At 39.5% G+C, this 13,287-nt stretch overlaps 1 protein-coding gene across 2 annotated transcripts in view; it reads left to right on the top strand.

The window, feature by feature from the left end:
- Nucleotides 1-13,287, top strand: part of LOC102222949 (cardiomyopathy-associated protein 5-like) — a 33,369-nt gene that overhangs the window by 8,819 nt on the left and 11,263 nt on the right. The window contains exons 1-3 of one of the 2 annotated variants that reach the window (XM_023349093.1): nt 6,613-6,799; nt 8,615-9,347; nt 10,287-10,374. In XM_023349093.1, the coding sequence (XP_023204861.1) occupies nt 8,723-9,347; nt 10,287-10,374 (713 nt within the window). In that variant the 5' untranslated portion in view covers nt 6,613-6,799; nt 8,615-8,722. Of the gene's footprint in view, nt 1-6,612; nt 6,800-8,614; nt 9,348-10,286; nt 10,375-13,287 lie in introns of those variants that run through there. The other variant, XM_005802798.3, reaches the window with a different exon arrangement.

Here is a 13,287-nt window from a genome sequence, read left to right as displayed (position 1 = left end):
GATATCATTTCACTTGTGCTAAGGAATCGTGAAACTAATGTGAGGCTCATGGTATAGTCAAATAATCTGCTTGTTTTTTAGAGCTTTTCTTGTTTCTGATTAAAACGCAGAAGCTTCGGTCAAAGCGATGACTGTTTGCATTGTTTCAGCGAAAATATCCATTTCAAAGCATCTGAATAAATGGAAGCAATGAGTCCAACTAGGCCTGAATGGGCTGCAGAAGTGACTGAGACAACTGTTGTAATATGGAGTAGGCTGAATAGACAATCTGAGGCTCTATTCCAGCAAGTGACATCTTAAATGTGACATTCTCCTCTTTGTCGAATGCAGCGAGGAGGAGTACTCATGCTTGGGTACATTCCACCTTCTTTGGTCATTTCTGGTCACAGTAAGAAGGAAAAATGGCATCAGCTCCAAAACACTTTGTTTTTAGCCCACTTACTGATGTCAGATGGTTTTGTAAGCAAGACAGTAGTAAATAATTTAAGCAGATCGGCAGAGTTGTATTGGTTGAACAGACAAATTTGTGCCCACTGAGACGCCATCAGTCTAAGAGACATTAAAGGGGCAATGATATGTATTTCCCAGACATATAGTGCTATTCTGTAGCACAACTAAGTAACTGTTACCTTCAGTTGTTAGAAAAATGCTGTAAGTATCAAATATAAAATTTCACTTTGTGATTTAACGCCTTGAAATTGGGCCTCTATCTCTTTAAGAAAGTCCTGCTCTTTCCAACACTCTTCCTTTTTGGAAGTCATCACAACATGGTTCCTCTAACCCCAGATGATGCGCAGTTCCACTAGGTGTTTGCTAATTGCTGTTGGCTAGTCTAATTACAAAATGTTTTGAAAGGCAGCAGATTTTTTTTGGCACACTTCTGTTGGTTTATGCTTTTAAAAACTATATACAGTTTTCTCATTTGATCCGATTTCCAATAGATTTTATTCCACAAATGATGCATTGCACCATCTTAAGTATAGTGAGCAAGGAGTGTCCAAAAGCAAACAGGTCAGCTAAGTGCCTTCTGTTTGCTCCTTGTGGAGACAAAAATCTTGTCAATTACAAGGTCAAAGGTCACTCCATGCTTGTCAACGACACCTTGGTAACAAACGCTTCTACTTACAAACATCAAGCTACGTTTCTGGTTTTCAATAAACTTCTGCAGTTTTTAATAATTCTGTCTTCTGTGGATTTGCATCATGCATACAAGCTCACTTTCTCTTTCTTTTGCGTCTTTTCTAGAGTCTCTTATGGCCCCACCCCCAACACCATCAGCACTGCTTCCTTCCCCCACAATCACTCCCTTATTTAGAGCAGACCCCGGGGACAGAAGCAGGCTCACTGAATGCATCTGTGTCTGTGTGCACACAGTTGTGTTTGAAAGCAGAATTCTCTTCTCCCCCCCGCCAACAGCGGTTCATACATCCTCATGGTCAGTTGGTTGACTTTGAAGACTCTCTCCTGGGATGCAGAGATTTTTCTTTATTTTCACCCAATGACTCATCTAGTTAGATGTGAAGCCATTAAACAGATTTGATATTAAATTAAGTTTTAACTCAATTTGCATCAGACCAGTAGAAAATCTACATTCACATTGGCCTTTCAGCACTTCACTCATGCTAACCATCGGCGGTATTTAACATAAGCACACAGTACTTATGTTTTTATACAAACATAAATACACTTTCTGTATTTATACAATACAGAAAGTGGGTCAAAGTGCTGGTTTGCTATTTAAATATGCTGATGATCTGATTATTCAGGAACTGCATCTTTTGTGTGTCTAGACTCAGGTCTTCTGAGGTCTCTCAGAAGACGTGGATGCCTCCCAGTTACTGACAGTACTGACCTTAACAATGTATTGCAGCTGCCTAAGTGGGAGCATAAGTACACTTTGTTTATATCCCAGTTGGGGTATTAGGAGTGGATGATGCCTTAGAGGATGATGTCACCTTGCCGAGTTGGCGTGCCAATCATTAGCATGTAGTGCCTGAGGCAGTGAAAGCATAACACAACAGTTGTGATGTAGCAGTGATGACCGAGGACATGTAGACAATCACTGGCCCAGGGATGAAAAGATTGGCACATGGCCATATGCTGAAAAATAGAAAAGATGGAGTCCTTGATCTTTTGCATCTTTCCTGATTCTGTGCCCTAACAACAGCTTTATTGTTTGCATAGCTCAGTATTTGCGTGGGTTTTGTTTGTTCTCGGTTACTGGTTAGCTCACCATTGAGGCTTGCGGAGAATTTGGAGTAGGACGAGGCTTGGATTCTGTGGGGCACATGACTTACATGAAAGGATGCAAGTTGAATTATGTTTGGCTAACTTAACAAAAACCAGGATACTGAAATGAAAACTACATAATTATTAAGGGTGTCTGCACACCCTTAAAAAATTCATGTACCTAAATCTAAGGCTTTAAAGTGTCTTGAATTCATTTAAAAAAGTAATTTAGCCTTAAATACCTTGTGGCAGGACTACTCAATTTCGTATATTTTATATATAGGTTTCTCTCATGGGGCTTTTCTGCCAAGCAGACATTTGCTATGCATGCAGGCATCTTCATTGTGTTCTTTGACTTGAGGCTAACTAGCCACTAATATAACCTTCCTAGCTAGCTATTTTGCATTAGTTGTGAGTAAGTACAACTTTATCACCAGTTAACTGGACGATGTTCGATTTAACCAAAGACTCACAATTGTTACCTGCACATAATGCACAATGTTACATGTATAATGTGCAAAATTGTTTGGCATCCTGTGCAAAAAGCTTGGCACCATGGGGGTTAAGGTTGTAGACAGCATTGTAAAATATGCTATTTTTTTCCTGTAAACCTCTGTTGTGATACAGATCTTAAATTTCATTCATAATGATCATAAAAAGTCTTAAATTTGAGTTGGTAAAACCTGCAAAAACACTGCACTGTTTTTTTCCCACTCGAATTGAATAAACTTTATATTAACCTTAAATTTTCCTAATAACATTATTTGTTTAGTGTCATGATTGTCCATTTCAACTTTGATCAGTGCAAATGTTTTAGATTTTCAAGTAGAGGTGATCGAAAAAACAAACAGTAAATTAAAAATTGTGAACCAGCCCTTTTGTTAAGTGCCTATAGAAAGCATTGAAGGGGATGCTAAGAGATGCTAATGGTTAGGTGGTTGCAGTATTCTCATAATGCATGCAAATCAATCCAGTCTTGCCAGTCACTCTCTGTACAGTGGTGAGCATACTTTGCTTTCTCATTTACAGTCTTTTCCAAACTCTGACTGATGGACTCTGACTTGCTGTCACTGAGCATTAACAGAGCTGGCTGCCTGTACCGCTCTCTGCAGAACCACTTCATGCTGAGTCTGGGCTGACTTACTTTCCAATCTATCACTGTAACTGTTCTTAAAAGCTACAGAGAATCCAAACTAAAAATTATGACTTTTGTGAGCAACTCTTTACCTGTTAGCTGACCTGAAATAATGTTTTTAAAACCCACTGGTCTTGGTAGTAACTCTTACTGCTTATGTTTTCATCAAGACTATTAATGTCTTAAACGCTTAGCAACATTACTGAATGTAAACATTATTAAATGAAACTTAATGTGGCTGAAAAAACCATCTGTTTCGAATCATAACACATTATGTCTTGGGTCGTTGACTGCACTCTGTCCCTAATGGTTTGACAGTGCCAGCTTGTGTTTTATCTCCTGGGCTATAAAGGGTTTTTCCATACCAAGTCAGGTTTTACAATATTTTTTTTTTGTATAATACCAAACTGTTAAATGTTTAAACAAATATTTGCATAATAATAAAAATGAAATACTCCAATCCCATTGTCTTCCTTTAGAACCAAGTGCAGCACTGACAGTTGAAGTTTTGGTGAACCAGAAAACATTTAATTCGTGGCTGATTCAGTGAGGCTGCTGAGAGGAAACAAAAGCCGTGCCCCACACTCTGGTTCCTCTTTTGGTGTGAAAGACAGGTCAGAAAGATGGAAGTTCCCTCCAAAATCCTCCCCACAACAAATGAATAGAAAGGAACTACAGTTTGGACATTTTTTTATTAAAGGTTTTGTTGGCTCTAGTGGCCTTTATTTGAAAGTAGTTTGACAGGAAACAGGGTAATGAGAGAGGGGGAAGACATGCGGCAAATGTCACCAGGCCGGGAATCAAACCTGCGACCACCGCCATGAGGACTAAAGCCTCAATTTGTGGGTCATGCTTTGCCCGTGCGCCACCATTTTTACTGAAATGTTTAGTATTGCTGGTGGCAAACATAAAGTGAACTTTTGGATGAAATTGCTTGAAAACATCGTCATGTCTGCACATTTGCAGTTAATAGTCAGCCCACTGCTGCTTTCTTGCTATAGTTAGACATTTCAGACAAAAAAAAAATTGGTATTGGCCAAAATATTAAGTGATGGGTTAGGCTTTTTCAAGATCGATAATCGGCCAGCAAACTTCAATTGGTGCCCCCCTACTGCTGATGGTTCTAATTAGGGATAAAATGCTGAAATTATTTCAGCTTGGACTTCTGCCTGAATTAGGAAAATACCATAATTAGAGCAATGGTTGAACCTAAAATCTAATCTTAGAGCTGAAAGATATCAAACCACAATTTAATGGAGTTTGAGAATCATAACACGTCAGCTCAGTAGACATCACCCCAAAGCTGAACTTTGGGAAATTTACTTTGGCAGGAGCCTAAACAGTAGTTCTTCCATTTCACCGACTCTCTGAAGTGTGTTAATATTGAATGTTCTGCCTTCATTTTTTATGGAGGAGAAAAAAAGAGCAGAGATGTGCATTCTTGCCTGGTTTTACTGCCCATTTCTGACTGATTATCCTGATGACGTGGAGCCGAGGAGAAGTGCAATCTCACAGCTGTCTGGAGACTTGCAATGGAACCAGAAATGTTCTTCTGGCCATGGATATATGAATTTATTACACACACATACACACACAGTGAGTGTTTGGGACTTTGCAGAGGAGTAGAGTAATGAATAGTGAGGCCACATGCTTTCTCCTGCTGTGGGAAGATCGGGAGCTGAGCAGTTTAAAGAGAGAGGAGGGAATTGGGCTCGGACATGGTTTTATTTCCTGGTTGAGTTAGGTCATTGTGTTGATGGCTATAATGGAGTCAGAGTAAAACGGTGAAGTGTTAATATTAACGGCAGAAATCATTGTACTAACTAAAGCTTATGTATTTGTTATACTAGGTTTGTTAACGTTAATGCATTAACCAGAAAAGTTTAACGTTACTATCACATAATGCAGATAATCACATTACCTATTTTGACGTAAAAGTCTCAGCTGTGAAAGGTTGCTTAGTTCAAAGCAGAAAAAGTGCGCTACATGGTCTTCTACTGCGGTCAACAATGTAACAAATATAGATATTGCTATCAAGTCGGTATCAGTTTCAGATTGATGCGTTTAGTTTCATATTCCCTCTTGAAATTTATTTAATTTTTGTGTTGCAGTTTCTCAACTCTATTTAAGAATTGTGTTTTGATAGGCTCTCAATTTATATATATTTTTGCTTATTTAGGAAAAAATACGCATATTTTTGTTCTACTTTCTCTGTTCATCATGTTATGTTTTTCATCAACTTTGTCATAATTCTTTTCTGGATTATAGCAAAAATATTTCAGAGGAACAAAACCATAAAAACTCCTAACGTTCAGACACTTGATATAACAAACAATAGAAAAGTATTGGTATCAGTGTCAATATCAGCATCGGAAATATTTGTCCTGTATTTACTTGTCGGATTATCGCAAACCTCTAGTTTGAATTCTGTCCTTGGTTCCTTTACTATATGTCTTTCCCCTCTTTGTCCACTTTCTGTCAGAGTACTGTCAAATAAAGGCCACACCAGTGCCAAAAACATTCTTTAAAAAAAATTAAACCACAAAAATAAAAAGCCAGTGATGGTCATTTGGATAAAACCAAGGCAGTATGTGGCCTACTCATTACAACCATTAATTATCCTTCCACTGAAGCACAACCAGTTTACAGATAATATTTCTAAATTATGTTTGAAACAAAGTGACTTCTTTTAAACCTTCCTGAATATGAAAAAACTGGAAAACATGAGATGTTTGGTTTGAGACAGTAAAAGATTTTCTAGAACACTTTTTGAAAACGTGCAATTTTATATTTAGTTAATCTGAAGAATACATCTTTTGATCAAATCCCAGCACTATTTTCCATGTACGTTTTAGAACTCTTTGAAACAAGAGGAAAAGTCAGCACACAACTTCTTCTAACTCCAAAGTTGGAAGTTTGTTAGCATGAGTCACTCTTAGCAGCTACCAGTCAGTGTTTTGGTTGCAGCCTGTTGCTCTAGCTATGTGGGTTTTGGAATACATGGACCCATTTTTTTTTTCTTCCCCTCTTCGTTTTCGTTCTTTCCCCCTCTGGCCCTGCTCAGCTGCTCCAGCCATCTGCGCCGTGGCAAACAGAGAACAGAGCGATCGAAGCAAAGCCGAGGCAGTGGTCGGGGGGGCTGAAGGATACAGAGGAGGTGGTGGTGGGACACAGTTAGGAGAAAGGGAGGATCAGTTAAGGATGAAGGAGGGTCTTTTTAAATGTATACGATTTGGTCTGGAGGATGAGCAGAGAATGACTAAAGAGGGACAAAAACACTATGAAGTGTGTGCCGGGGGAGTGTTTCCAAGAAGCCAGCGGAATAAAGATGATGTCTGTCCTCGTCTCCAAATAGAAGTGTGCGCAAGTTTAGGACAGTGGAAACTAGGAGGAATCACGATGTCTGGATTTTAAAGTGGGACCAGGCGGCCATCAGTGAGCTCATTTTATGCCTTGTTTTTTCCTCGTCTCGTCAGTCCTCCGTTCATTCCCACCTTCCCGGTTCTGTTCCCAGGCTCCACAGGCCAAGCGTCTTCCTCTTTGCTGGCCTCAGGATTGCCTGAGTGTTTGTCTCGCTGCTTAACTTCCTGCACAGCCGGCTGCTAAAGCTGTTTGTAAACTTCGACAGGCCAGCTTCCTGTTACCCCTCACGCTCCCCTGGCTATGTGCTGTACTTGAAGCAGCTGGGCCATTTCTGATGTCTCAGAGCATACAGTGTTTGATTTTTTTTTTTTGCTCTCATGTGCTGTATGTTCTTTTGGTTAATTCTTCTTTTCCTGCAAACTTTTCCTACCTATTTCAAGGTATAGCGCGTCCTGTAAAGTCTTAAATGTATCTAAAGTTAAGGTCTTTAAAATGTCTTACTTTCATTTTATAAAAGTTTGCCTGGTATATGTTAATAACAAGTCTTAAATTTGGTCTTGACAGAACTGTTTAATTTCTTATGCTCTATAAATTGTTTTTCTATCAGGTAAAAGTTTGAGTCACACTCAGACATCTTCATTTTTCTGTGACTCAAGACGGTTTAGGCTACTATTAACTCACTGCTAATATACCGTTCCGACCTAGCTAGCATTTTGTGTCTAAAGAAGTAAATGTGCAAATATATCACCAGTTGGCTGGATGTGGTTTGTACATTTCTGTGGAGATAGAGGTGTTAAATTCCATTCATAATGGTCTTTAAAAGTCTTAAATTTGAGTTGGTGGTAAATACACATGTACTGCCTTTATAAAAATGTTCATAGCCTCCTTTGTTCACTTTGTTGCACTACAATTAAAAAGGTTATTGTGGTTTTCTCAAAATTTTGCAAAATAGATCAACATCAGTAGCATATTACTGTGTTGTCAAAAGACAGAAGTATGTGGTTTGCAAAATGTTTTCTAGATTAAAAAATCAGAAAATTGTGGTGCACACTTGAATTTAGTCAATACTTTACTTCTTGTACTCCCGCGCTCTTTCACTAAGCACTTTTCAAATTTTATTTAAAAAAAATTAAAAATCTAAACGATTCTCCCTCTACTTTATAATTGTTTCCTACATAAAACACATTACAGTTTACATGTAAACATGTTGACAAGGCACGAATAGTCTTGCCAGGCACTGTAATCCTAGAAAACTATTTGATACTAGTGACTCCTCTTCCACTTTGTACAGAAAACAAAGAACACAACCAGTGAGCGCAACTTTTGCCAACTGTGTCGCTGAGCTTTTTGAGCAGCACACTGGGGGGGTTGTTCAGCACTGCAGTCCAGTTGGCATCGAGATCAATGTAGACAATTTGTAGAATAGGCTCGTTCTGTTCTGCAGCAGACTTGTTGCCCTTCTTGTTGTTCCCCTCCTTGCCCCATAAACGTATTGATCTGACAGGTTTACACCTCTTAAATGTAACCTTTAAGTTTCACCTATCAGTTAAAAAGCCTTGTTTCTCTTTCAGATTTGTCCTATATACAGTCAAAATCTTACAAAAAAGCATTTTAAAATACTGACTTGTTTTTTTGTTTGTTTGTTTGGATGTTAGTTAACTCATTAGGCTTGTAACTTACATAACACTACACACCCAGTTGATATATACTGTATGTACAATATGATACATTTATGTGTGCGTGGTGGTTAAAATGGCACCACCTGCCTTATCTGATTCCTGAAGCTACAAACATTCCTTCAAATCCTGATAGTGAAGCCAGACGTGTTTCATGCCTGGTCTTGTTGTTGCCTAACTCTGCTCTAAATATTCTCTATTCTTTTTCCAGATTAGTCCCCACACTCTTCAGAAAGTCTCCTGAGCTGCCGTCGTCCTCTGAGATTCAAGTCAACCGGTCTTGCCCTGCGGAGACGAAACACCATCATTCGAAGGGGAGATGAAGCCGGATGGGGTTGCCACGGCAGCACTGGAGCCAATGGAAACATTGGACTCGGATCCAGCAAATGAGCCGGCGCCGGCCGCAGAGCCGGAGCCCAACCTCGTAGACGTCTCAGCTGGGGAGATGCTGCAGCATCCAGCTGGAGATGTGAGTGAAGCGAAGCCACCGGCAGATCAGGGTAAGAAAACCCCAGCTGCCAAGACTGTCCCCAAGGCCTCCGGCGACGCTAAAGCCAAGGCTACCAACAAGGCCACTCCCAAGACAAAACTCAGCGCCACGAGCTCACCCAAGACTCCGACCGGCCCACGTTCCAACGTGTCCCGTCTGTCGAACGGCACGTCGAAGCCTCAGACGAATGGCGTTGTTAAGAAGACGACACCTGCTGCAGATAAAAAGAGCACCCCGACCTCTACTGCCACCAAAAAACCAACTGGGGCAGCAGCAACACCAACTTCCAAGACCACCACTAAAGTTGGGGAGAAAAGGGCTCCAGGGACCCTCCCTCATACTAACAGCACAAAGTCAACAACTGGAGCACCAGCAGCCAAAAAGACAACATCCAGTACTGCTAATGGGGTAAAATCCACTGCTACTGCTGCTACTACTGCAAAGAAGCCACCAGGTTGGTTGTGTTTCTATGCTAATTCCAACTTGTAGGGTGTTTTGTTGTTGTTTGTTTTTAAGTTGCAGTGTCCTGCAAAGGTCCATTACAACCTTGAATGTTTTTATTAGGATTTTGTGTGAAGATGCACAGATTTGTGTAGTGGAAGGATTTCCTGTAAGACTTTTTTAAAAATCCTTCCAAACATATCTGAAACATAAATTGGGCTAAACTTTATCAATTAACCACCTTACAATCGTTCAAATGCGTCATACGTTAACATTGGCGTCGTTTTCATAGACTTGAACTAAAACTGTGTTCAACTCAACCTTCCTTGGGTACCTTTCTTTCACCCTTTCTCTCTCTTCTTTAACTGTCTAATTTTACTTCACTCCTGAGACCAGCGCAGCGCACAGTAACCAACTTCACAGACAGCCAGGTGCTGACTGGGTTGGTTTTCAAAATGAAATCAATTTTAAGATTTCATGATATTTAAATTTATCTTATACTCCGATTATGGTTAGTGTAAGTGTGCAAATATAGGCTATATTTGTATCTATATCTAAAAAATAATAAATACTCCATCCACTTTACAGCTATGTGCTACTTTGCAACATAAGTTGATGTGAAAATTTTAAAGAGTATGATTTCTTTTGCAAGGCTCTGTAAGTATAATCACGCATTTTTCTGCACTATTTAAGCAAGCATTGTTTAGTGATATGCAATAATACAATACCTACACGCTGCATGGATTTTTATGCACATTACACATGTCAAATTGACTGTTGCTGAACAATAAAGGCTTTGCCCGAGATCGCTTTAACAGTCTATAAAAGAAAGACTTTAGGTCAGACAGATTTAGGTCTACCTGACCTAAATCTGTGACTTAAGCAACTATTTAAGTCCGCATTGTTGAATAATGTCCTCCCAACATTAATTTCTCATCCCTGTCTCCTCCAGCTTCCAAACCCGCCTCTGCAGCTCTAACCAAGACTAGCTCCATTGCCTCGTCCAAGATGGATAAACCCCCGGTTTCCAAAGCAACCAGGTAAAAATGATTCAAACACTATTCAGGAAAATTAACTTTTTTTTCTACAAATCAATAAGTCCACTCCTCTGATAGAAATAATCCAATTTCATTGGCTGAGAGACTGACAATTATTGCAGTAAACAGCAGTTGGTTGAAAAGGCTTGAATTTGGCTACTGGTTCAAAGAGGATTCTGTTAAAGAAAGAACTCCCTGGAGGAACGAAGGACAATGATCCCCCACATAGAAGCCAGGCATAAGTAGGCCAGCAGGCCAGTGTTGGAACAAGCCTGAGAGGAATGCCTTGCAGAGTTTCATCAGAGCGAGCATTATTCAGCTTTATTAATAAAACAAGTTTTTGGAAGGAGGAGTTTAAAACAGGATGGGGAACAACAGAATCCTCTCAGCAGAGCTGCTTCTTTAAACCCAACACTTGTTGTGAGTTCTTGTGGGGCGGCGTGTTGTTTTCATGTGGCAATCAGACCAACATGTGTTCCTCACCTGAGTCACACTGTGTGCGTGATGTTAGATCCTGAGGTGGCTCCGTGGTAGGTGAGGACATGAGGCTGAATGAAGTCTTTGTCCACCTCTGAGTTATGATCAGATAGAGCCTTGGGGAGTCTGGCTTGTTTGGGAAACTAGTGACTTCTTTTTTCCTCTCTGGTATGTTATTTTGTTGGTCTGCGTGTGTGTGTTGGCACATTGTTGAACTAGATACCGATTAAGAAAAGAAAACGGAGAAAGTTTAAGAATTCCCCACACATCACTCACGATTTGAGATTTTAAAAAAATATTCTATTAAAATATGCTGTCAGCTTGTTTCAATGAAAGACTCATAGAACCTCATGACACAGTAAAGAAGTATTGCAGTCATTTAAATTGCACTTTAGTATGGTGTGTTTACTGCTCAGAAAGAGAGTTGGAGTTTTCTAACTTTGTGCCCAGAAAGTAATCGGTCAAGACAAATCTGGCTTTCGGAAGTTACATTTCTGAAGCCATTGTGCATTTCTACAAAAACGGACAAAAACTGTGAGCAACATGTTGTCCACTTTAATTATATTCACACCAGTAGCAATGTCCTCAGTGAGTTTAAAAAGATTTCAGAAGTGATCTAATACACACCCGGCTTTAACTCTTCAGTTGCTTTTCATAGCCATTACTCAAAGTGTAGTAAGATGGAAAAAGTTTAAATTGCTCCATAAAACAATTTAGATAGATCTTCAGAGATAGAAGTAAATCTGCAGTTATAACAGAAATCATCTAGCAAGATTTTTCAAATGCAGAATAAAAGTTATTGGTATAAAACAATGAAGTAGAAATAAAGTACCCTAGTGAAAATGTGGAAGTGTTTATTTTATTTGTGTTATTGTTGCACGCACCTCCTCTAACTCACTCTAAGTAAGCCTGTCACCGTGAGTCTGCTGTTTGAAATCCCTTCCCCTCCCCTCCTTTCTCGTCTCCTTGTCCTGTGTAGCAGCTGGATTGTGGAGATTACACTCAGATTACTGCTTTATACAATGGTTGATGTGCAAACATCTCATTAAACAGAATTATACAAGGTCACGTTGGTAATCGCTTGTGTAGCGCAGAACCGTAGCTGAGCAGCACATACAAACTGTCCTGATGATTTCACTCCGTACGGCTGAAAAGGTTATTGTGTTCCTCCAGTATTTGTCCCATTATCGTCTGCTCATTTGAAAACTAGGGTAGCTTAAATGCTGATTAGTAATGTTTGAGACTAATTCAAAATCTGCCTTGAATGGCTGAAAAAGGACCGGACTCGTTAATGTACTTCCCCCAAAGAGAAATCAAATAAATAAATGCAGAAAAATGATGCTATTTGCTACTCTGCTGGTTACCTCATTAAATGAACAAACCAACCCAAGAGTATTCAGTTGCTACGGACTTAAAATTAAGCACAGATTGTCTAAAAATGCAAAGCAATCATAGTACATATAGGTCAGCCTCCACCTTAAAGGAAAAACAACCTGGTGGCACACACACGCACACACACTGTTTTTGTACACATGTAAAGATGATTCAAGTGATGTAATTTGGTTCTTACCATGTTAAGTTCTGCAGAAGTTTGCTATTGATATTGATTCCACTCGGCCTTTGCTTAATACAAAGTATGCAAAGGCTGTGAATACTTGTGTAAATGTGATTTCTTGGTTTTTTGGTGTGTTTTATAATAACTTTACAAAAACCTTAAAATCTTCCCCCACCCATTGTCATAACGGGGTATTTGTGAAGGATCTTTTGGAAAGAGATTAATTTGATACAGTTTGGAATAAGGTTGTAACACAAATGTGGAAAAAGTGAAGCGCTGTGGATACTTTTCAGATGCGCTGTATATTTAGACCCAGAGGAGGATTTTCTTGCTGCTGACCTACATCCCAAAGAGAGCGACATAACTACTACTGATGGGCTCCTCAAACAGCCCTGTACACCCTTGAAGGCACTCTTGGCGTGACGTGCGTCAGCTTTTGTATCCTGTCATGGGCTTTGACAGGGCCATAAATTTCAGCTTTAATTAGACTTTTCCCTTTTTTCCTAACTCGCTCGGTTTTTAATTCAGGGCCGTTGTCAGACAACTGAAGATGAACTCTGAGCTTCTGTTTGCTTAGTCTTCCTCTGAAAGTGCAGCTGATTTAATTTAATCCAAAGCAGGTTCTCGTTATCCAACAGATAAAAGTGCTTAGCTCCAACAGGTTCAATAAGTGGCATCAATCTAATTCAAAACAACTCGCTAATGTTTTAGGTTTTTGTTTAATTTAATCGAGTTTATGCCTTAAATAGATTTTACTGGTTTGCATTTGAATAAGAGCTCAATTTTCGTACATGAAGCCTTTTGTGTTGATTACTTCTTCAATGCTCTCTGTCTGTTTTTGGTATTTATGTTGAGCTGAAGGGATAAATCCTGCCTAGCTTACA

The sequence above is a fragment of the Xiphophorus maculatus genome, chromosome 16 (genome assembly GCF_002775205.1).
Source record: "Xiphophorus maculatus strain JP 163 A chromosome 16, X_maculatus-5.0-male, whole genome shotgun sequence".
Taxonomy (NCBI): domain Eukaryota; kingdom Metazoa; phylum Chordata; class Actinopteri; order Cyprinodontiformes; family Poeciliidae; genus Xiphophorus; species Xiphophorus maculatus.
Note: the sequence above shows the minus strand (reverse complement) of the source record. Positions and strands in the feature narration are given on the sequence as shown.